General features: G+C 43.3%; 1 protein-coding gene across 6 annotated transcripts in view; it reads right to left on the reverse strand.

The window, feature by feature from the left end:
* Positions 1-25,426, reverse strand: part of LOC137321063 (guanine nucleotide-binding protein G(I)/G(S)/G(O) subunit gamma-7-like) — a 189,096-nt gene that overhangs the window by 3,167 nt on the left and 160,503 nt on the right. For all 6 annotated transcript variants that reach the window (XR_010962705.1, XM_067983236.1, XM_067983232.1 and 3 more), the window contains one exon: positions 18,045-18,151. Coding sequence is in view for 5 of the 6 variants with exons in the window: in XM_067983236.1 (XP_067839337.1) it covers positions 18,045-18,122 (78 nt within the window). In the remaining variant the exon portion in view is untranslated. The remainder of the gene's footprint in view (positions 1-18,044; positions 18,152-25,426) is intronic.

The raw sequence follows: 25,426 nt of genomic DNA on the forward strand, positions 1-25,426 counted from the left end.
CATGGGGCAGGAATCAGGAGCCGAAGTGGGCAGCGATCTGTCCAGCTCCTCTGGAGTGTGAAGTCTGGGTGATTTTAACACCCGGGCCTCATTTAAATTCCCCCTCACTGACTCGCACCCAAAGCCGGCAGGGTTGACGTTGAGACCAGTGGGCAGGAGCTGGAAATTGCGCTGCTGCATGCTGCCACTGGGGACTCACAGAAACAGTCTCCGACAAGGTAAGTCATGGAAAAGGAGTGGTCAGGGCCGATTGCAGCCAGAGAAGTTGGGGAGGGGGGGGGAAGCTCAGGGCAGAGGAGGCCCAAGATTTACTTGTTGGGCCAGTAGGTACACTCCTGCTTCTCCTGGGCCACAAGTAACCTTTCAAAAATGTAAAACTTACCTGGGGGCCTCTTAATGCTTGATGCGTGGGGGCTGTGCACGATTCATACACCTCCAAGTTAAAATTACGTTGGGGTCCAAATGGTGTCATCGGACCCCGACATTTCAATATTTATGAGGCTCCCGGATCCCTGCGGTGGGCAGCCTCCACACTCCGAAATACCTGGGAGTTAAAATGGTGGTGGGGGGGTTGGGGAAGGACCACAGCTGCTTCTGCCCGCACACACCATTCCCGCCAGGTGGGCTGGGAAAAAATTGGGGCTACTGTTTTTTTCCCATACATATGTTGTGAAATAAATCAAATTAATCAATGTACCACAAACAACTGGCCATTGACTGAATCTTCTTCAGAAACTTAACAACGGTAACAATATTTTCAGTCCAATGCAAAAATAAAAGTGAAGCTTTTAAAACAAAAATATTGTTATTTATATTTCCGTAACATGAAACCACAGAAAGACAAAGGGCAAAGAGGAAAACAGTAGAAAGGTTGAGAAGCTCCTATTTGTTTTGCTAAATACTTTCTCCGCTAGCCCCTTTTGAATGGATTCTAAATTGCTTGTATTATTGCTGCCTGCCTTATACTGTATATGGAAGAAAGAACCTACATTTATACAGCGCTTTCCATGGCCTCGGGTTGTCCCAAAGTGCTCCACAAGCACTGAAGTACTTTTGAAGTGTGATCACTGTTGTAATGTAGGGAAATGCAGCATTAAAATTGCTCAGAGCAAGGTCCTACAAACATCAATGTAACATAAAAAAATTGGAGGACTTTATCTTAATGTGTAGAGATGCAAAATTTAAAAAAAGGCAGTGTTGCAATTTAGAAAACATTAAGCTTGAAAGGAATAGACCATTTCAACCAAGCTGAGACCTAAAGGGAGTAATTTAAACGTAATTTGCCGTGCTGGAAACAAGTGCGTTCGGATCGGCTGCAAATTAAGTCAATGGAGATCAAAATTGGGCATGATGTAAAACGGCGGCCGATCTGATCCAGTCAGGTTCCTGCTGGGCCGGTTCGGTTAAAATTACCCCCAAAATGTTTGAAGGCACTTTCAGAATATAAGACTCCAGCTGGAGGAAGACACCTGGATCTCCCTCTGTTAGCTACATATCGTAGTGTAAAGGAGCTGAGGTTCAGGGATCTATGGGCTCAGTCACCCACACAAATGTGGATCTGCAAATGTTCTGCCAGATTACAGGAGTTGGTTTCTGTGAAGTAAAAGCAGGAATCCGATTCCTGCATTTTTCACATTACACAGTGGAGCGTACAGAGATTGATTTGTGGCCTAAAAACAGGAGAGCAGAACAAGCGGAAATGGGAAACCTCCTTGAACATATTATTTGTTTTCCCCAAAATGTAGCTAATGGGTTTAGTATTCCATTTGCAGATTAGAAAAAGCCCCGAATGTGTCTTTACCAGTTTTATTTATGTGCCCTTGTCCAGCAGTTGTGATTTAACTTGAAACAGAATTTAGGTTTTATTCCACTTAGTAGCTTACATACTTTGATAAGATACTCTCTTATGTTTCTCTTACATATTGACTGTGTTGAAAACTTGCTCTCTTTTTATTCCTGCAACTCCACATTTTACAATAGCTCTCAGAACTATTTAATATGAGGATTATGGGGTGGAGAGGGGGAGAGATAAGGACCACATGTGCAAATAAGGAGCTAAGTTAAACCATCAGTCAGCCACAGATAGAAACAAGCAATGTCGATATTGACAGCCTCCACCACAGTCCTGTAAGTACTTCCTTGATAGTAGTATCTTTCATGCTGTGTGTAAGTAAAGACATACATATATTCAAATAGTCCATTGATAAAGATAAATTGATCCACCAATGAATGGGTTGCTGAAGGAACTGGGTCTGCTGCATATTTAGAGACTTGCCCTGGAGAAAATTGAGATTTTTCCCCCCCTGATTTTCTTAATCAATGAGCATATAATGGAAGTGTGTAAGTGCAGTGTAGTCTAATCATAACTTAATTCAGTTCTTCATTTCATTAAACTTTTTGGCATTAAGGGTAGACGTATTTGCAGTGCTGTAACAGTGATGTGTAGCATTAGATATATAATGATGGTGAGTGTTTCATTGCAACTCCTTTCTCAATTGGTGCCTGCATCACATTATTTTGTCCTAAGTGTACTATTTTGTCCTTGTACAAGACCTTGGTTAGACCTCAGTTACAATACTGTGTCCAGTTTTGGTCTCCTCACTTGGTGAGTGATATTGAGGCTTTGGAAAGGGTGCAAAGGAGGGCTGCACGATTGATTCCCAGTTTGAAGCATCTTATTATTAAGATGGGTCAAAGAGCTGGGATTTTACACTTTAGAGAAGCATAAACTTAGGATGATTTGATCGAGATTTATAAGATGATGATAAGACATCTGCAATATATATATTGTGATGCACAGGACATCACAGTTGTGTGGGACAGGCTGGATGGACCAATGGGTCTTTTCCTGTCCGTCATTGTTCGTATCAATGCTTTGTGGGGAGAGCACTCTCGGGACACAAACTGTAGGCACCTTGCTCCATTATCAAACACCTTTGCAGGTTAACAGCTTGGAGTTGTTAGTATTATAGCTGATCTCCTGCTGCAGTAAGAAATAGCTACCAATGGCAGCTGCACCCATGCTTTGGGCAGAAAACTCTCTACTATTCAGTTCTGTCAGTGCTCTGGTGATACTTCTAAACGTGGTTTTCCTTAAGCTGACTAACACCAGGTCTGACCTACAGCTCATTACTCATTTTTTGAATATCTCTCCCTCCCTGCATAATTCTGCATGACTTGCTCTTGATTCACCTTGACAAACAAAAAAAGTTTTTCTTTTAAATTCCACAAACACATTTTGAATGGGAGTTGTGGAACAAATAGATGAATAGTCCATTACCATGATGCATGTCCACTGTTTTATAAAAAATGTACAGAGAAAAATATGGCTCCCAGAGAATAAGACTGTATTACACTAGAGTATTTAGGCTTGTTTTCATCAGTTTTTCCCACTCCGAAAGATAATGTTCTTCCCCATTTTCCAGGAAACCAGGAAGAAGCTGGCATCTGATACTCCATCTAACAGTGCTCCCTATGTATTTCAAACTAACAGGGGCCAATGAAATACAACTATTGGGTAACCTGACAAGAAACATTCCTTAGAAAGAGGGAACCACCTTATAACTGCCATAGTTCACCTAATCCCCGGACAGTCCAACAAAGCTTTCTAAAGGGATACAGAATGTTGAGGAAAGATGGAAAGTTACAGAATTAACTACTCTGCTTAGATATCTTTAATGTGAATAGGACAAATCTAACATTGGGGGCATACTACAGACAACCAGGTCAGAATAAGAAGAAAGTCAGTTTGCTTTATGAAAAAAATAAGACGGTTATGTGAAAATAGGAAAACTATTCTAATTGGGGATTTTAATAAGCCAAATAAAAACTCATTTACCTAAGTGTTTCGGTGCTTGAGTTGGTAAATGTGATGCATGTCTGCTTCATGGCTCAGTGCATCATGAAAACCACAAGAGGCAATACACAACTTTACCTTGTAATGATAAATAACCCAGACAACATACAGGAAGTGGAAGTTGAGACACCCCTGGGGAATAGTGGCCACAGAATGATCAAGCTCAACTTGATCTGGGATTCATAAATACTGAGGAGCAGGAGCTAACTTCAAAGAAACGAGGGAACAGCTAAAACAAATTGATGGGGGAAATTTGTTTAACAACACCTCAGTACAGGCCCTGTAAAAACATAATGCTGATCATCCAGGACACATATATACCTAGAATCAGCATGCATAGACTAGACAAGATGACCCTCAATGGATTAACAAATTAACCAGATGCAAAATAAAGAAAAAGAATGACCTTACAAATCCTCCAGGGAGAAAAATGAAGGGGCTCACTGGAATAAATACTACATATAGAAATATATTAAAAGGATGATCAGAAAGGGATCTGGAAGAAAGCATAGCTGCAGACATAAACCACAAGAATGAAACAGGGGACAAGCACAAGATAGTTAATGTGCTAAATCCTGACTTCCTCCAAATATTCACTAGGGAAGATGTGAGCAACATGTCCTTCCTAATTAGTGATAACCCAAGTAGAATAAATGACTTTGATTTAAATATGATGCAAGTCCTAGACAAACCATGACAAAAGTGGATTTTTGTCTGTGCTGAATTTCAACTTGTATTTTGTATTGCTCGAAACAATATGTAAGGGGTTTAACACCTAAGATCACACAGAGAATTTCTCAACAAATAGGTCATTAGCTTAGACCAGACAGGTGTGGGTTTATGAGGAAAGCACACTGGATTGTCTAAGTATTAATTGGTTAATTAACTAAAGCTATTACATTAAATCACAAATGCTTTTGCCATTTTCAAAGATTGGACATCCTTTGAATGTTGATGAATGGCTATTACCCTAATGTAACTATGAGAGCTGCCTTTTGTTTCGCACAACTTCAAAGAGGTTTGGGTAATATTTCTGTTTGTAATCATGTTTGCAGGGGTGGTCCCAAGCGACCTTGACAAAGATCAAAGAATCAGGCCCTAGCTTGGGGTAGTGGGTCTGAAATCTTTGAAAAAGGGGCAGGATCACTGACTGGCTGTAGACTCATTGGTGGACAGCTTGGTGGCCAGGGGAGTCTCCCATTATGGGATTGTTTCGGGCCTCATGTGAGCAATCTATAGTCAGTGTCAGTCCTGCAGCCAGTTCTCCATGTTTAAATGTGTCAATAGAATATCTGTGCTAGTTTTCAAATGATAGCCTCTTCCATAGGAACAGGAATTCAGCCCCTCAAGCCTGCACCACCATTCAATTAGATCATGGCTGATCTGTACTTCAAATCCACTAATCTGCCTTTGCTCCATTGTAAGAAGTGAGTTTATGAATTAGAGTCTACATTTAAAGAAAAAGTGATTGGCATCTTTATTATTCTATGTATTGAGGAGAGTAGAGAAATGCGTGGTTCACTGTTTTAAATCGTTTACTGTTCATTCACTTGCCTTATATAAATAAAACCCCATACCAGTTGAGAGGCTGAGTTTTGGTCTGGTAAGAGTACATATTCAATCTGCTTTTCAAACAGAGGAGAATCATGTAGCGGCGCATGATGTATTCCAATAGCTGGTGTACAGAGTTAGGGTTCTCTATTACAATCCTTGGATGCTCACTATTATTTATCTAGATATTGGGCAGAAAAAGTCATGCTCCAGATCGGAGGGGACGTGAGGTCAGCTTACGGGAGTGGCTGGTGATGATAAACCTGAGAAAATATCTAACGTAAAAAACCAAAAACATGACGCAGGCGAAAAAAGCTGCAAGCAAATTAATCTCCAGGTATAAACTGAATTTATGCCAGAGGTCTAAGAGAGACTTGTGAGATATTGACATTCCTTACGAGGGAGTCAACGAACAATGTAGAGGTCCAGAAAATAAGCTAACATAGTACTCATTTTCAAAAAGGGTGACTGACCCCTAGCATCAAAGACTATGTTATAAGGAGGTGATTAAGAGGAGACCTTAAAGAGACATATAAGATAATAAACAGTACAGAAAAAGGTAGACTGGGTAAAGTATTTCAAACTAAACTGTGAGACAGGTTCAAGTAAATGCAAATTTAGAACTGATGCTGAGAAGATTTTCTTCACAAAAAGAGTGAACAATAGATGGAATGGACTTCCGGGTAGTTGAGGCAAAACCCATCAGATCATTTAAAAAACCTATCAGATGACGTGATGGAGGAACTGTAGGGCCTTTCTGGATGGATGGTCCTCACCTGAACTTATCTTGAGATCTATAAGCCGATTAGAAAATTATGTTGAGTCAACCAGATCTAAGGAGGATTGTATATCATTAACAGGACAATGAATAATCTTCTGGGACTGAGGATGCAGATACAAAGTATAGGACAGATGGACCAGTACTGAGAACCAGTGGAGATCATCCACATAGAAATAAATGACACAGCAAGGGAGAAGTCAGGGGTTTTCAGAAGTGAATTTAGATACATTGCCTGGAAATTTAAAGATAAGGTATGTCTTTTCTGGGTTATTGTAGATCTTTGGTAGAGGTAATGATTTCATATGTAGAACTATAAGGATAAAGGAATGACTGACTAGTTGGAGTAGCAAGTAAATTCAGACAAAGTAATAAAACATAAAGAAGCTCAAATAAGCAAAGGGAACAATTAATTTACCTAAATACTTGAAGCATTTGGAATAAAATGCTAGCATTGGAAGGATACGTAGTGGAAGGAAATTATAGAGCTAATTTCGTTATCCCAGGGGGAGCCACGCTTGCTGAGAATGATAGTTGGAGAACTGGGGATACAATATCTTCAACCTATGCTCTCTATGAGTGTGGTTTTCCTGCTGTGATTGTGAAAGAATGGATTTCCCAAACAACCTATACTCCAGCATATGGAATTCAGTATGTAGGGATGCAGGTTGTTTAGGAGAGATAGAGATCACAGCAGGGGAGAACAGATAGCTATATATGTTCAGGATAATTTGGCAGCTAATGAACTTGAAAAGGGTTGGAAATTGGAGCCTGGGACTCCTCTGGGCCCAAAGATTTTTTGGGTCAGGATGTCACTAATCAAATCCAGTCAGCAGGCTGGTTGAGTACGAGGGTGAAGGTACAGGAGCCCATAAATGCTGTAGCATAATGCCTTTCTAAGTCCTATGTCCAGGAAGGAGTCTATATATATATATACATATACATATATATATATATGTCAGAGCTGGGATCCCAATGATATAGAGTGCCAAAGAAACTACTGTCTCTGTGGAGTGCCCTGCCTCTGTGGAGTGCCCTGCCTCCTATGTTTAGGGGATTCTCCCTGTAAGTGAGTACCTATACTGCCACTGTAGTGGCATTTATGTCTACTAGTATGTTGAACTTAGGATGATCCTCTAAAGTCTGGATCAGTAAAGACAATGGGTACCATGCTCATCACAATAATTTAATTGGAGGTCTTTCCGAGATACTTTGTTTATGGGTTGGTCGGTACTGATAGGTTGTCAGTATGGTGTAGTGCTGGTATCTTTTCGGAATCCACCATTGTTGGTGGAACAAGGGTGTCATATGGCAGAAGTTTGAAAATGTTGTCGGGTGTTGCCAATTTTCAACTGGTATCAGATGGTGCTGGTGATCCCAGTGCTTGGTTCTTTTAATTTGTCCCAACTACCCTTGGGTACCAAGGTGCCGCCAATGCCAGTGAGATAGTGCTTGGTGCTAACAAAGACATAGCACCACAATACTCCAGATCAAAGTCTCTAGTCCTTTCATTGGGATGTTCATTACGCTTTCCTGCATAATCCTGTTTCATGCAGGATAAGTGGAGTGTTCTGTCTTTGTAGGTGTGCTTACAGAACTAGGGACAGGTGGTACAATTACTGATGTTTTATGCAATTTTTATGCCTATCTGCTATTACAACTTTTACAATGTTTAAACCCCATCATAGAGTTTGAGGCTGCCATACTCTATTCAAAACGGAATTAGAAATCTGAGGACACAGGGATTTTGCCTATTTGTTTTCAAGTGTGCCTCGGGAATGGCAGCCAAGTAGAATTCTTATTTTCATTTTACTTGTTCATGGGATGTGGGCATCGCTGGCATGGCCAGCATTTATTGCCCATCCCTAATTGTCCTGGAGAAGGTGGTGGTAAGCTGCCTTCTTGAACCGCTGCAGTCCGTGTGGTGAAAGTTCTCCCACAGTGCTGTTAGGTAGGGAGTTCCAGGATTTTGACCCAGCCACGATGAAGGAACGGCGATATATTTCCAAATCAGGATGGTGTATGACTTGGAGGGGAACGTGCAGGCGGTGTTGTTCCCATGTGCCTGCTGCCCTTGTCCTTCTAGGTGGTAGAGGTTGCGGGTCTGGGAAGTGCTGTCGAAGAAGCCTTGGTGAGTTGCTGCAGTGCATTCTGTAGATGGTACATACTGCAGCCATGGTGCATCGGTGGTGAAGGGAGTGAATGTTTAGGGTGGGGGATGGAGTGCCAATCAAGTAAGCTGCTTTGTCCTGGATGGTGTCGAGCTTCTTGAATGTTGTTGGAGCTGCACTCATCCAGGCAAGTGGAGAGTATTCCATCACACTCCTGACTTGTGCCTTGTAGATCGTGGAAAGGCTTTGGGGAGTCAGGAGATGAGTCATTTGCCGCAGAATACCCAGCCTCTGACCTGCTCTTGTAGCCACAGTATTTATGTGGCTGGTCCAGTTAAGTTTCTGGTCAATGATGACCCCCAGGATGTTGATGGTGGGGGATTCAGCGATGGTAATGCCTTCGAATGTCAAGGGGAGGTGGTTAGGCTCTCTCTTGTTGGAGGTTGTTATTGCCTGGCACTTGGCTGGCGCGAATGTTACTTGCCACTTATCAGCCCAAGCCTGGATGTTGTCCAGGTCGTGCTGCTTGCGGGCATGGACTGCTTCATTATCTGAGGGGTTGTGAATGGAACTGAACACTGTGCAATCATCAGCGAACATCCCCATTTCTGACCTTATGATGGAGGGAAGGTCATTGATGAAGCAGCTGAAGATGGTTGGGCCTAGAACACTGCCCTGAGGAACTCCTGCAGCAATGTCCTGGGGCTGAGATGATTGGCCTTCAACAACCACTACCATCTTCCTTTGAGCTAGATATGACTCCAGCCACTGGAGAGTTTTCCCCCTGGTTCCCATTGACTTCAATTTTATGAGGGCTGCTTGGTGCCACACTCGGTCAAATGTTGCCTCGATGTCAAGGGCAGTCACTCTCACCTCACCTCTGGAATTCAGCTCTTTTGTCCATGTTTGGACCAAGGCTGTAATGAGGTCTGGAGCTGAGTGGTCCTGGCGGAACCCAAACTGAGCATCGGTGAGCAGGTTATTGGTGAGTAAGTGCCTCTTGATAGCACTGTCGACGATACCTTCCATCACTTTGCTGATGACTGAGAGTAGACTGATGGGGCGGTAATTGGCCGGATTGGATTTGTCCTGCTTTTTGTGGACAGGACATACCTGGGCAATTTTCCACATTGTCGGGTAGATGCCAGTGTTGTAGCTGTACAGGAACAGCTTGGCTAGAGGCGCGGGTAGGTCTGGAGCACAAGTCTTCAGCACTACAGCCAGGATATTGTCGGAGCCCTTGGCCTTTGCTGCATCCAGTGCACTCAGCCGTTTCTTGATATCACGTGGAGTGAATGGAATTGGCTGAAGACTGGCTTCTGTGATGTTGGGGATATCGGGAGGAGGCCGAGATGGATCATCTACTCGGCACTTCTGGCTGAAGGTGGTTGCAAACGCTTCAGCCTTGTCTTTTGCACTCACGTGCTGGACTCCACCATCATTGAGGATGGGGATGTTTACAGAGCCTCCTCCTCCTGTTAGTTGTTCAATTGTCCACCACCATTCACGACTGGATGTGGCAGGACTGCAGAGTTTTGATCTGATCTGTTGGTTGTGGAATCACTTAGCTCTGTCTATAGCATGTTGCTTCCGCTGTTTAGCATGCATGTAGTCCTGAGTTGTAGCTTCACCAGGTTGGCACCTTATTTTTCGGTATGGCTGGTGCTCCTCCTGGCATGCTCTTCTACACTCCTCATTGAACCAGGGTTGATCCCCTGGTTTGTCGGTAATGGTAGAGTGAGGAATATGCCGGGCCATGAAGTTACAGATTGTGGTGGAATACAATTCTGCTGCTGCTGATGGCCCACAGCGTCTCATGGATGCCCAGCTTTGAGCTGCTAGATCTGTTCTGAATCTATCCCATTTAGCACGGTGGTAGTGCCATACGACAAGATGGATGGTGTCCTCAGTGTGAAGCCGGGACTTCGTCTCCACAAGGACTGTGCGGTGGTCACTCCGACCAATACTGTCATGGACTGATGCATCTGCAACAGGTAGATTGGTGAGGACAAGGTCAAGTACGTTTTTCCCTCGTGTTGGTTCGCTCACCACCTGCCGCAGGCCCAGTCTGGCAGCTATGTCCTCCTTCAGGACTCGGGCAGCTCGGTCAGTAGTGGTGCTACCGAGCCACTCTTGGTGATGGACATTGAAGTCCCCCACCCAGAGTACATTCAGTGCTTCCATCCAAGTGGTGCTCAACATGGAGGAGGACTGTTACATCAGCTGAGGGATGGCGTTAGGTGGTAATCAGAAGGAGGTTTCCTTGCCCATGTTTGACCTGTTACCATGAGATTTCATGGGGTCTGGAGTCAATGTTGAGGACTCCCAGGGCCTCTCCATCCTGACTGTACCGCCCCCTCTGGTGAGTATGTCCTGTGCCACTGGGACGTTGGCTGAAAGGTGTGATTCTGTGAGTATGGCTATGTCAGGCTGTTGTTTGACGAGTCTGTGGGGCAGCTCTCCAAATTTTGGCACAAGTCCCCAGATGTTAGCGAGGAGGACTTTGCAGGATCGACTGGACTTGGTTTACCTTTGTTGTGTCCGGTGCCTAGTGGTCCGTCCGGTTTTATTCTTATTGTGACTTTGTGTAGCGAGATTGTACAACTGAGTGACTTGCTAGGCCATTTCAGAATCAACCACATTGCTGTGGTCTGGAGTTACATATGGGCCAGACCAGGAAAGGACGGCAGGTTTCCTTCCCTAAAGGACATTAGTGAACCAGATGGGTTTTTACGACAATCCGGTAGTTTCATGGCCACATTACTAAAACTAGTTTTTTTTAGTCCAGATTTTTATTTAATTAATTGAATTTAGCTGCCGTGGCAGGATTTGAACTCATAACTCCAAATTATTAGTCCCAGCTTCTAGATTACTCGTCCAGTAACATAACCACTATGCTACTATTAGAATACTTGATGACCTGTCTGAGGGAGAAAGCCTGCACTACCTATTTCTTGCAGCTAGATTAAAGAATTGAAAAGGTGAACAATGTTAGCAGAAAACAAAAAATTAATGCTGGAACTGGGTATAACGGTGGCGGGCAGGCACAGAAACAACAGGTCACATGTCGGCAGTGGTATCACATGATGTGAGATTGTTGCATGCCAAGCATTTATTGCCTGGGAGCCAACTGGAAGAGGTCTGGACTCCTGTGGCATGTGCCGAATGTGGAATGAAGAAGAATGAGCATTAGCATAAGTAATTGGCTGCATAGATTACCACATCATAAACAGCACTACTTTTGCACTTATGCTTTGAGAATTCGTATTGCATTAATAGCCATAAAATAATTGTGTCCAGGTGTCAGGTAGATACGCATACAGTGCTCTGCAACCACCCCCCCCCCGACTTCCACCCCACTAATCTGTTTATACAATGGCATTGACGAAGCACCAAAAACAACTTACCTAACCTAGCTCTAAATCATGGAATGAAGGTAATATGTTTCCCTTGACAGAATGGCAGAAGATTACCCTCCCGGATTGTGCTAACTTGAATATTCTGAAAATCAATAGCAGTACAGCCATCTCTATTATATGGAGATAAAGTCTTTTCTGTCTATCTTTACATCTGTGAGCAAGCTCCTTGGTTGCCCTCTCAGTCTGGGAATGCTGCATAGTTGGAGGGGGTTAAGGTAGGGTTGCCAACCCCCAGGATTGTCCCGGTGTCTCCAGGAATGAAAGATTAATCTCCTGGACACTGCTTCCAGCAAACCTGGAGAAAAAATTATATGGGCACTAAAAAAGTTTTTTTTTCATTTTCTTTGAACACTTTATTAGTTATGAAAATATTGGAGATGGGAAAATAGGCTGTTTGACCGACAGTCAAGGAGAATCCAAGCGGGTAAAGGAAAATCTGTCCACTTTCCAATTGGTGTGGGAAGGCGGTGTGCCGTGAGGACGGTTGTGTCGGGCGACCAAAGGCAGGAGCCTGGGGGCAGGGCGATTGGAGGCAGGAGGGTACCTCCAGGAATACGTCCAACCAAAGTTGGCAACCCTAGGTTTTAGGAAGCAGAATAAAATAAGCAACAAAACCCTTGAAAAAGTTAAATATAAGTTGTGGGTCATTATGTATTTTTATAGCCTTCCCCTTCCTACCTTATCTAGGCACTGCACACAGAATCTAATTAAAAGGTAAACATTTCTACAACTTCCATAATTCACTAAGTAAAAAAACTACCTGTCAAGTTTCTGACAGACATTTTACAAAAATATGATACATGTCAATGAAGATTTTTTTAACCATAGATGCCAGCTGGTGATATCCACAATCAACTGCTCACATATCACTGCAGATGTGGTCACAAATTCAGGGTGTTAAGCATAAGGAGAGGACTATACTCGTGCATTTCTTGATCATGATCAAAAGAACCAGCTGAACCACTGGAAGGAAAACTTAAACTTATTGTACCGACTCAGAGAACGGGGAGGGCTGCTTTGGTGGCAGTAGCAGTGGGACTGTGCTGGGATTAAGATTTGAGGGCCGATTCCACATTATTGAAGGGCTCACACTGCGGGAAATTGCAGGTGTACAGCCCAAGAGTTCCATCCATTAATCGATTTTCAGTCTTTCTTGTGATTTGCTTAATTTTGACAGACCCACTGGTCTCTACCAAAGAGTCTGTCTGAAATGGGGCAGGAGAATGGCTGCAGAAAGTCTCAGAAGCCAAAACTTAATGGTGCTGGTGGCAACTCTGGTTGCTGAAGAGGTTTTGCATCTTTAAAAAAAATGATAGCTAAAAGAAGCAGCTTCACAGCACACATCAGCACTAAGTATCAGAGCTCTGTCATGCTGCATCATAGAATAGTGGGAAAGGGATACGCACCCGGACTCCTCCATGTGGGAAGTTACCATTCTCAGTGGTGTCATAGTGGAGGCCACTTGCTTTCCCAATGGTGAGGAGGGAGATTCAATTATCATCCCAGGCTATCCATAGGCATTTCACAGCAGCAATAGTGGTGACCTAGAATTAAGTCCTGCTTAATTACAGTTCATTCAGCTGGGGTACGTGTATGGCTTGGGGAGGCCCAATAAAGGGGACAAAAAAGGGGAGTCTCATTCTCGACAAATGTAACTACAGTAAAGAACAGAAAATGCTGGAAATACACAACAGGCCCACCAGCATCTGATGAAGGGACGACAGCTGAAATATTAACCTCATACTGATAAACCTGCTGTGTATTTCCAGCATTCTATAATAATTTCAGATTTTCAGCACTTTGTAATAATTTCAGATTTTCAGCATTCCACAGGGCTTTCTTTATTTTTATCTCTAATGCAGCTTAAAAAGATAATTTTGCAACGATGTTTCACAAAAAGTGCCCTCCACTGCCCCTGGTAATAGTGGACATCAGGGATAAACAGGTTTCCCTGGTGTCCAGTGTTGTTATGGTGCAAATGATGGGTAATATGTTGGATGACATATCCTTGTCATTTGCATATTAGTAAACTACACCCTCTCATACTTGGGCAGACTGTGTTGTATGCTTTCCATCACATCCGGCAGGAAGGCCAGAAAGCGGCAAGGTTGAGTGGGGAACTAGTGGATTGACTGCACCAGTCTGCTAAGGAGCTGGTCGCATGTGAGTGGTATGGTAGCATAGTGGTTATGTTACTGGACTAATAATCCAGAGTCATGAATTCAAATCCTGCCACGGCAGCTGGGGAATTTAAATTCAATTAATTAAATAAAATCTGGAATTAAAAATACTAGTATCGGTAATGGTGGCCATGACACTACCGGATTGTTGTAAAAACCCATCTGGTTCGCTAATGCCCTTTAGGGAAGGAAACCTGTCATCCTTACCCAGTCTGGCCTATATGTGACTCCAGGCCCACAGCAATGCCCTAGCAAGCCTCCCAGTTGTACAATCTCGTTTAAAAAAAGTCATTTTTAAAAATTCGTTCATGGGATGTGGGCGTCGCTGGCGAGGCCGGCATTTATTGCCCATCCCTAATTGCCCTTGAGAAGGTGGTGGTGAGCCACCATCTTGAACCGCTGCCGTCCGTGTGGTGAAGGTTCTCCCACAGTACTGTTAGGAAGGGAGTTCCAGGATTTTAACTCAGCGACGATGAAGGAACGGCGATATATTTCCAAGTCGGGATGGTGTGTGACTTGGAGGGGAACGTGCAGGTGGTGTTGTTCCCATGTGCCTGCTGCTCTTGTCCTTCTAGGTGGTAGAGGTCGCGGGTTTGGGAGGTGCTGTCGAAGAAGCCTTGGCGAATTGCTGCAGTGCATCGTATGGAAGGTACACACTGCACACACAGTGCGCCGGTGGTGAAGGGAGTGAATGTTTAGGGTGGTGGATGGTGTGCCAATCAAGCGGGCTGCTTTGTCCTGGATGGTGTTGAGTTTCTTGAGTGTTCTTAGAGCTGCACTCATCCAGGCAAGTGGAGAGTATTCCATCACACTCCTGACTTGTGCCTTGTAGATGGTGGAAAGGCTTTGGGGAGTCAGGAGGTGAGTCACTCGCTGCAGAATACCCAGCCTCTGACCTGCTCTTGTAGCCTCAGTATTTATATGGCTGGTCCAGTTAAGTTTCTGGTCAATGGGGCCCCCCAGGATGTTGATGGTGGGGGATTCGGTGATGGTTACTTTCTGCAGCCCCTAGCCAACACCACCGTCACAGAAGCCAGTCTTCAGCCAATTCGATTCACTCCACATGATATCAAGAAATGGCTGAGTGCAGTGGATACAGCAAAGGCTATGGGCCCCGACAACATCCTGGCTGTATTGCTAAAGACTTGTGCTCCAGAACTGGCTGCGCCTCTAGCCAAGCTATTCCAGTACAGCTACAACACTGGCATCCACCCGACAATGTGGAAAATTGCCCAAGTATGTCCTGTCCACAAAAAGCAGGACCAATCCAATCACTCCAATTACCGCCCCATCAGTCTACTCTCAATCATCAGCAAAGTGATGGAAGGTGTCGTCGACAGTGCTATCAAGCGGCACTTACTCACCAATAACCTGCTCACCGATGCTCAGTTTGGGTTCAACCAGGACCACTCGGCTCCAGACCTCATTACAGCCTTGGTCCAAACATTGAAAAAAGAGCTGAATTCCAGAGGTGAGGTGAGAGTGACTGCCCTTGACATCAAGGCAGCATTTGACCGAGTGTGGCACCAAGGAGCCCTGGTAAAATTGAAGTCAATGGGAATCAGGGGGAAAACTCTCCAGTGGCTGGAGTCATACCTAGCACAAAGGAAGATGGTTGTAGTTGTTGGAGGCCAATCATCTCAGCCCCAGCGCATTGCTGCAGGAGTCCCTCAGGGCAGTGTCCTAGGCCCAACCGTCTTCAGCTGCTTCATCAATGACCTTCCCTCCATCATAAGGTCAGAAATGGGGATGTTCGCTGATGATTGCACAGTGTTCTGCTCCATTCGCAACCCCTCAATTAATGAAGCAGTGCGAGCCTGCATGCAGCAAGACCTGGACAACATCCAGGCTTGGGCTGATAAGTGGCAAGTAACATTCGCGCCAGACAAGTGCCAGGCAATGATCATCTCCAACAAGAGAGAGTCTAACCACCACTCCTTGACATTCAACGGCATTACCATTGCCGAATCCCCCACCATCAACATCCTGGGGGTCACCATTGTCCAGAAACTTAACTGGACCAGCCATATAAATACTGTGGCTACAAGAGCAGGTCAGAGGCTGGGTATTCTGCGGCGAGTGACTCACCTCCTGACTCCCCAAAGCCTTTCCACCATCTACAAGGCACAAGTCAGGAGTGTGATGGAATACTCTCCACTTGCCTGGATGAGTGCAGCTCCAACAACATTCAAGAAGCTCGACACCATCCAGGACATAGCAGCCCGCTTGATTGGCACCCCATCCACCACTCTAAACATTCACTCCCTTCACCATCGTCGCACTGTGGCTGCAGTGTGTGCCATCCACAGGATGCACTGCTGCAACTCGCCAAGGCTTCTTCGACAGCACCTCCCAAACCCGCGACCTCTACCACCTAGAAGGACAAGGGCAGCAGGTACATGGGAACAACATCACCTGCACGTTCCCCTCCAAGTCACACACCATCCCGACTTGGAAATATATCGCCGTTCCTTCATTGTCGCTGGGTCAAAATCCTGGAACTCCCTTCCTATCAGCACTGTGGGAGAACCTTCACCACACGGACTGCAGCGGTTCAAGAAGGCGGCTCACCACCACCTTCTCAAGGGCAATTAGGGATGGGCAATAAATGCCGGCCTCGCCAGCGACGCCCACATCCCATGAACGAATAATAAAAAAAATCTTGGTCTTACCGACCATTCATAATAAATGGTTGGAAAATCTAACCCATATAGATATTATAACCTTTAGGATTATTAGGCAATGCAGTATAATATACTTCCCCTTTTACAATAATTCTGTAACAATATTACATGATGTGGAAAATCTGAATGCTTTTTTTTAAACTGAGAAAAATAAACATATTTGCAAAACTATCTTTTCAAGCAGCATTAGAGATAAAAATAAAAAAAAGCCCTGTGGAATGCTGAAAATCTGAAATTATTATAGAATGCTGGAAATCTGAAATTATTATAGAATGCTGAAAATCTGAAATTATTGTAGAATGCTGAAAATCTGAAATTATTGTAGAATGCTGAAAATCTGAAATTATTGTAGAATGCTGAAAATCTGAAATTATTGTAGAATGCTGAAAATCTGAAATTATTGTAGAATGCTGAAAATCTGAAATTATTATAGAATGCTGGAAATCTGAAATTATTGTAGAATGCTGAAAATCTGAAATTATTAGAGAATGCTGGAAATCTGAAATAATTACAAAATGCTGGAAATACACAGCAGGTTTATCAGTATGAGGTTAATATTTCAGCTGTGGTCTCTTCATCAAATGCTGGTGGGCCTGTTGTGTATTTCCAGCATTTTCTGTTGTTTACTGTAGTTACATTTGTCGAGAATGAGACTCCCCTTTTTTGTCCCCTTTACTGAGTCTCCCCAAGCCATACACGTACCCCAGCTGAATGAACTGTAATTAAGCAGGACTTAATTCTAGGTCACCACTATTGCTGCTGTGAAATGCCTATGGATAGCCTGGGATGATAATTGAATCTCCCTCCTCACCATTGGGAAAGCAAGTGGCCTCCACTATGATACCACTGAGAATGGTAACTTCCCACATGGAGGAGTCCGGGTGCGTATCCCTTTCCCACTATTCTATGAAGCTGCATGACAGAGCTCTGACACTTAGTGCTGATGTGCGCTGCAAAGCTGCGTTTTTTAGCTATCATTTTCCATAGTGAAAAGGATTACAATGAGGAAAAATCACAAACCACACATTGCAAGTTCAAGAGCTCACTGAGACTCAAAATCTGACCAATGTAATCGAGAAAAGTTTCACCAATCTCAGTTGGTTGAGACTGCTATTAATAATGGTATTAAAGTGCGAAAGTGACCTACTACACGGAGGAGGGAGTTATGTGTTGGGCATGGGATTCCTCACACAGAAAGTCTTCAATCTCCATCTGAAGGGATGCTGATTAAAATGGGGAGGGAGGGGGAATGGGTGGAGAAAAATTTAAAAAGGTAGCCACTTGAGCCAGTTTTGTAGACCTCCATGCAGCTGGTTACAGAGCACCAACCAAGAGCAAGTCTTGTCTCTGTCCTCTTGACTGAGTAATAGTGTGTGGCATGTGGGGATGGCAGAAAATAATTTTCTTGAGTGGAAAAATGAAAATGTGCACAACTTTAGTAAACAAGCACTTTTATAAATCTCACCTTGATTCTTTCAATACCAGCTTCAATCCTTAACTGTTCCACCAATTTCCTTGCCTGAGCTATGTTGTTCGTTGACATTGTCACTGTTTATTCAGCAGGCCAACTTTCTGGATAAAGAAAAACAAATAATTAATCATAAAAGGCATAAAAACAAAAAAGTATTGATGACAATAAACAATATTACATCATCAAATTTCATAGTAGGTTTTAGTGGCATTACTAAAAATAAGCTGCTTCAGAAAAAATTGCAATTTAAATCCTTTATGGGCTAGGATGGAGAAAAATTGCCAGGGCCCCGCTCCTGATAGCTATCATCCAGTGACTCTTGATGAAAAGTGAGTGCTTGCGGATTTCAGATAAGGACAGATTGGGCTCAACTATGAACCCCCATGGTCCTGCCTATGCTCAGGAGTCTTAGGTCACGCACACAAAATGGCCACTTGGACAAGGTAACGCCTACGGAGCTGTACCACAGGGTAAGTTCACAGCTTCAGAAAAGGGGAGAAAATCAGAGGGAAACGCTATTCAAAAAATCGTCTATTAGTTTGAGATTCTAAAACAGAAAGTTTTCTGAACTGAACTTCAATTATCACTTTTTATTTTGCGCTGCTCACTCTCTCGCTCTCAGTCATAATGTAACTGGAATCGTATATCGGAGGAGAGAATGGCGCAAACTCATTATTTCAAAATTGAAGTACAGGTGAGACAAGCTGGGTTTCTTTTGTATAATTTGTAGCTGTGATGAAGTGGTTCTGGGCTTCACTGTAAAAAAAAACTTTGTGAACAATGAATTAACTTAAAAACCTCAAAACCTCTCTGAAAAGTATCTGATAGTCTTTTGTGGAATATTTAAGTAGCAATTCTGGGTTAATAACATCTTTTCACAATACAATATTTTGGCGATTGAGTGATATAAGGATTATGTAACATCTTACATAGCTGTGCTCACCCCATCAGAATTCCATCCTTAACATTTGAGTTCATGTATCTAGGATTCATATCACTGTGACAAACTCAGATTGGGGTAAATTTGTTGTTAAGTACATCGATGCATCAATATTTTGTACAAAACAATAATGGGTCTTGATGGTACAGGCTGTACCTGGACGCACCTTTATCCGGGTGAAGCAATAACTTTCACTGTAGCCTACTCACTGTATGATTTGTTATCTGTATAAACTAATAAAAGTCATTGTTTTGGATGAGGTCCAGTCTTAATAATTCAATGATGTTACAATACGAATCAACATCTTTAGGCATGAGCAAAATACTATAATAGTGCAAGAAAATAATGATTTGACCTCGGTAACATACAAATTTTTGTTTTTCTGCGTTACTCTGGACACAACATATAACACTCACAGCTTTTGATTTACAAATTTCTCAGACACTTTGCAGGTACTTCTAAACTGTGGCCGATGGTGTACAATGGGCGATATCGAATTGGCCGCCCGTTATATGCCCAGCTCGATTTTCCCTTCCATTGACTTCAATGGAAAGAAAACCAAGTGGAGTATGATGGGCAGCTAATTCAATCTCATTGATTCTACACCATCTGCAAGTTAAGATTACGCTCATTATGTGAATGCAGGAGAACAAATCATTGAATATGTTGTCCTACTCTGCATGGCCAGTCAATCAATCACCAAAACAAAGATGATGTCTGGTCAAATTATTGCGTCACTGCACCTGGATTTAGTATTTGCAAGCACAGAACTAAATAGCTTAGTTACCTGTAATCTGAAATGAATCAGATGAATGTTACAGAGCATGCATTACTTGTTGAGATTCAAATCATCTCTAAAAATTATGGTATATTAATATGAAACTGGTCCCAGAATGTTAGCAGTGGGATCACTAAAAAGATCATAATGACTCTTATCCCTCACACATACTCATCCATGGGAGACACTTTCCTTATTTCTATCTTTCTATGTCACTGTTTAGCTCAACAAAAACACAGTACTTTTACATATCTGCACAAATCTGATTTCCTACCTCTTTGGACAGTCCATGGAGTTTTACTTGATCTGCAGTAATCATTGAAACAGTGGATTTTCAGAAATGCTTCTTAACTTCAGGATACTACAAACAAGTTTGTGGTATTTACTAACTCTTGCTCACTTGCAAAATAGCACTTAGTAGGAAACTGAAATTTCATGACCCTCCCATTACTCATGTTTACCAACAAATAGTGCAATGACCATGCAGCACTATCAGAGTTCACTTTTGACAACACTGGCAGCAAGGTGTGGGGATCTTAATTTCCCAGAATAGTGCACTTATGTAGGTCTATCTTCCCAGAGCAGGGAAATGGCCAGGCCCTCTGGATGTATAACTAACCAGTGCTGGATTGCTGCAATGAACTTAGTCAGGGGATGTTCTGAGGACAGATGTACATCCAAAACATCAACCTTTCTTTTCTCTTTACAGACGCTGACAGACTCGCTATATACTTCCAGTAGCTCTTGTTTTTATTTAAAGGTGAAGTTCCGGTCTTCACTAATTTTATGGAAACAGTACATATGAGTACAGAAGAATACCACTTTATATTCACGTCTACCTGATTGCTAAAATGAGTAAAGGCAGGAATTTTACCTGCCAATGGGTAAACAGGGCCATCAGCACAAATGTTATCATAATAGCTGTAATGTAACATGGAAAATGAGTCAATCTAATTAACTGATTAATCTTTCTCATAAATATTTAAATTTGACGATGCTTAATTATCCCTTGATAGATACGTCCTTTCTCGTAACCGTACGTCCACATCTTCAACAAGTAGCACTAATAATCATTTTTATTGGGCACGTGAGGACAGATATAACAAAAGTTGTCCCTTGTTAGTTTTCCCATTGGTAGATATACTTAGCTGTAGCTGGTTGTGAACTGTTGACAAAAACACCACAGTCCTGGCAGAACTACCGCACTTTCATTTCAAGATCATAGTCTTCCCACCATGATAGTATAAGGCAAGTGGTCAATGATTTAACTTCATGATTTAGATTCTCATTAGTATTTGATTCTCATTAGTACAAAAGTATAAGACAACTTCTTTGAAATGTAGTTTTTAAAAAACTTACCTTTCATTGGTGGCTACATGGCCGTTAATGAATTTTGAGCAGAGCAGCCCCAGCACCTGTTTTGCATATCGGAAAGAAATTTTCCGTAGGGGTCCTTCTACAGCGTTAGGTTCCTTGCAAATGTTAAGTAGGGGCCTAATGCCTGTTTTAGGCAGCTATTTGAGACGCCTAAAATATAGGCCCAACGAATTTAACAGTGGCCCAAACGAAAGCGCAGATTGGGCGCAGGATGACCCACTGCTAAATTTGTCTGCGTTTTATGCCCGAGAAATGGGCGCACGCATTTCAATTTCTACCCTAGCACTTTTAGGACAGGAGGGAGGAAAACTGGGAGATATTAGAACATTTTGAAAAAATAATACTTCGATGTGAAAGATTTCAGGACCATTTATATGGTGCAGTATTGTAATTATTACATCAATTAAGGGAATACATAAATTGAATCCTGATAATATATTTGAGATTGACATAAACTTTAGAATTGCAGGACAACGCCTCAAGCTTAGAAGAGGGAAGGTGCAGAAACAGTTTAGATTTAAGTATTTTATGCAGAGGGTGATGAATATGTGGAATGGACTAGCCAAGGAGGCAGTGGTGACAGACAGTGGAATTATTTAAGGGCGAATTAGATAGATATTTGAGTGAGTGGGTGTTTAGGACGTATTAGTGTTTGGAACTGACCAGATGGACTGTACAGCCTTTTCCAGTCCTTCAATTTCCTTGAAAGTGTTCTGACCAGATAGCTAGGTATAAGGATACATTTACTGAAGCTCCCAGCACAGAGCCTTGCCTGACACTGAGCCTTGGTTCACCTGATTTGCACTGCTCATGAATTTCTGGTGACTAAAATGCATCTGAAAAATTGGGTGTCCTGCAATTTGGGTGCACTGACCTCCAGTTCTCTGACTGCACTCCAATGAATGAGATACTGTGTTGAGAATGGAGCCTCACAAAGTTTATCCTATACAGTATTGATCCTTACTATAGACACAAACTTGTTTTTATACATACCAGCACAGAATTACAATTGTAATGTTTATTTCTAATTTATTTTAAATTGCATTATACTTGTAGTGTGACACAAGGCAAAAAGAATATGACATTTAGAAGACAGTACTTACATACCATATTTGCAGTTTCCATTGCCATTCAAAGAACACTAGCATTTTTTGATGCTGTTCCTCAGCTTATCTGAGTTCTGTAGGTTGGTACGTATGCACCAGAAATTAAGAACTGTTGTAAGGGAAGCGAGGCAGCCACCTGAAGAATCTTATTGCTACAGGTGTGCGAGCAGGTAGGCTCTCTGACTTCTTGGCCAAAGGAGAAGGGGGTAATTTTCCACTTTGCTGCCTGGGTGTTAACCTGCCTCTATGGATCGCACACCTATTGTAGAAACTGCCCGATTTTTGTTCCGTTGATTAAATGTGAAGAAATTACAAGTCTCACACGTAAGATTCGGAAATCCTAGAAGTGTCTAGCTCCCCATAAACCATGCTGGTTAGTGTCATGAAATGTTAAAAAACAAAACCTTTAAAAGCTGCACCTGGATAGAAGCACCGATTATGCTGCAAAAACACCACACCCCCCCCCCCACCAAGATGTAGTAAAATTAATTCTTGAGTGTGTCAAGCTCTTTGTGTTCAAAGGTCTAATGACGTGAGTCATGCATGAAATGCCATCTCTGACTGTACTAACATGTTTTAAAACCGCAGTATGAGTCTCTGCATCATTCTCTTTTGAAGAGATATCCTCACAACGGTTTCAGGGGCCTTGAATGTAGTGCAATTTATTTTATAATGTTTCTGTGCTTTGCAGCAATACTCTGTTCCATTTTATGAATATGAATAAATAAAAATAAGTGCAATGAAACCACCTAGTTTGGAGTATATTGTGTATCATAGCCTGCAGCACGATGTCACCTTCATTGATAATTACTAAACTCTTCCATTTTGGTATGTAAGTCACTGTAGAAATAACTTACTAACTGATTGACTTTCTACAGTTTCCATGATGCTTTACATCAAGCAGTGACAAGGGACAGAGATCAGGCACACAATTGCCAAAGCTGAAGTATCAATTTTATTAAGATTTATAGGTATAATGCATCAGGTCTGAAGCCATGCTGTACAGAGTTAATAAAGATTAAACAAGCTGTAGGTGGACAGTAACCCTCAAAGAAAACAAAAGAATAAGGCCCCGTAACTCCAGGGTCCCATCTCTGCTGCTGGAAGTGTGATGGAGCACGGCTTCCGCTCAACAACAGACAAAGCCATAGATCCCATCCAAAATTGTGGGGCCAGTGTCACTTCCATAGTGTGATGTGCCTGCAGGTGCTTTGGTATTTTCTTTTCTATCTTCTGATGTGTTCTATTTCATGTTTAGGGTGGCATCAGTAAAGCCCAATGCTACCAAGACATTTATAAGTACCCCACCACCCTGAGAAAGAATAAAGAAAGATGGTCCATCCAAATTAAAATTGCATGCAAAGTACAATCTTTATATCATAATTTGGAAGTTCAGCCCAATAAAACAATCAGCACCCTACAGTGCCCACTGGTCACAGAAAGCTTTCAGTAAACTGGTGCACACTGCATGACTGAGTGCACTGGATACAGCAAAGGCTAAGGGCCCCGACAACATCTCGGCTGTAGTGCTGAAGACTTGTGCTCCAGAACTAGCTGCACCTCTAGCCAAGCAGTTCCAGTTCAGCTACAACACTGGCATCTACCCAACAATGTGGAAAATTGCCCAGGTATGTCCTGTCCACAAAAAGCAGGACAAATCGAATCTGGTCAATTACCGCCCCAACAGTCTACTCTCAATCATCAGCAAAGTGATGGAACGTGTCGTCAACAGTGCTATCAAGCGGCACTTACTCACCAATAACCTACTCACCGATGCTCAGTTTGGGTTCCGCCAGGACCACTCGGCTCCAGACCTCATTACAGCCTTGGTCCAAATATGGACAAAAGAGCTGAATTCCAGAGGTGAGGTGAGAGTGACTGCCCTTGACTTCAAGGCAGCATATGACCGAGTGTGGCACCAAGGAGCCCTCGTAAAATTGAAGTCAATGGGAATCAGGGGGAAAACTCTCCAGTGGCTGGAATCATACCTAGCACAAAGGAAGATGGTAGTGGTTGTTGGCGGCCAATCATCTCAACCCCAGGACATTGCTGCAGGAGTTCCTCAGGGCAGTGTCCTAGGCACAACCATCTTCAGCTGCTTCATCAATGACCTTCCCTCCATCATAAGGTCAGAAATGGTGATGGTCGCTGATGATTGCACAGTGTTCAGTTCCATTCGCAACCCCTCAGATAATGAAGCAGTCCGTGCCCGCATGCAGCAAGACCTGGACAACATCCAAGCTTGGGCTGATAAGTGGCAAGTAACATTCGCGGCAGACAAGTGACAGGCAATGACCGTCTCCAACAAGAGAGTCTAACCACCTCCCCTTGACATTCAATGGCATTACCATCGCCGAATCCCCCACCATCAACATCCTGGGGGTCGCCATTGACCAGAAACTTAACTGGACCAGCCATATAAATACTGTGGCTACAAGAGCAGGTCAGAGGCTGGGTATTCTGCGGCGAGTGACTCACCTCCTGACTCCCCAAAGCCTTTCCACCATCTACAAGGCACAAGTCAGGAGTGTGATGGAGTACCCTCCACTTGCCTGGATGAGTGCAGCTCCAACAACACTCAAGAAGCTTGACACCATCCAGGACAAAGCAACCCGCTTGATTGGCACCCCATCCACCACCATAAACAGTTACTCCCTTCACCACCGGCGCACCGTGGCTGCAGTGTGTACCATCCACAGGATGCACTGCAGCAACTCGCCAAGGCTTCTTCGACAGCACCTCCCAAACCCGCGACCTCTACCACCTAGAAGGAGAAGGACGGCGGGCACATGGGAACAACACCACCTGCACGTTCCCCTCCAAGTCACACACCATCCCGACTTGGAAATATATCGCCATTCCTTCAAAATCCTGGAACTCCCTTCCTAACAGCACTGTGGGGGAACCTTCACCACACGGACTGCAGTGGTGCAAGAAGGCGGCTCACCACCACCTTCTCGAGGGCAATTAGGGATGGGCAATAGATGCTGGCCTCGCCAGCGACGCCCACATCTCATGAACGAATGAAAAAGAAACATATTCTGTGGTCACCTGGGCAAGTACCAGAGGCAAAATATGGGCAAGCAGTGCAAGAGAACCTCCCTGGCAACCTTATGTATCCTGCATCTGAATATAATGAATTTCTCCAGGGCCTGGAGCAGACCTACCAGAAGGC

This window comes from Heptranchias perlo, chromosome 4 (assembly GCF_035084215.1).
Source record: "Heptranchias perlo isolate sHepPer1 chromosome 4, sHepPer1.hap1, whole genome shotgun sequence".
In the NCBI taxonomy this organism is placed as follows: Eukaryota; Metazoa; Chordata; class Chondrichthyes; order Hexanchiformes; family Hexanchidae; genus Heptranchias; species Heptranchias perlo.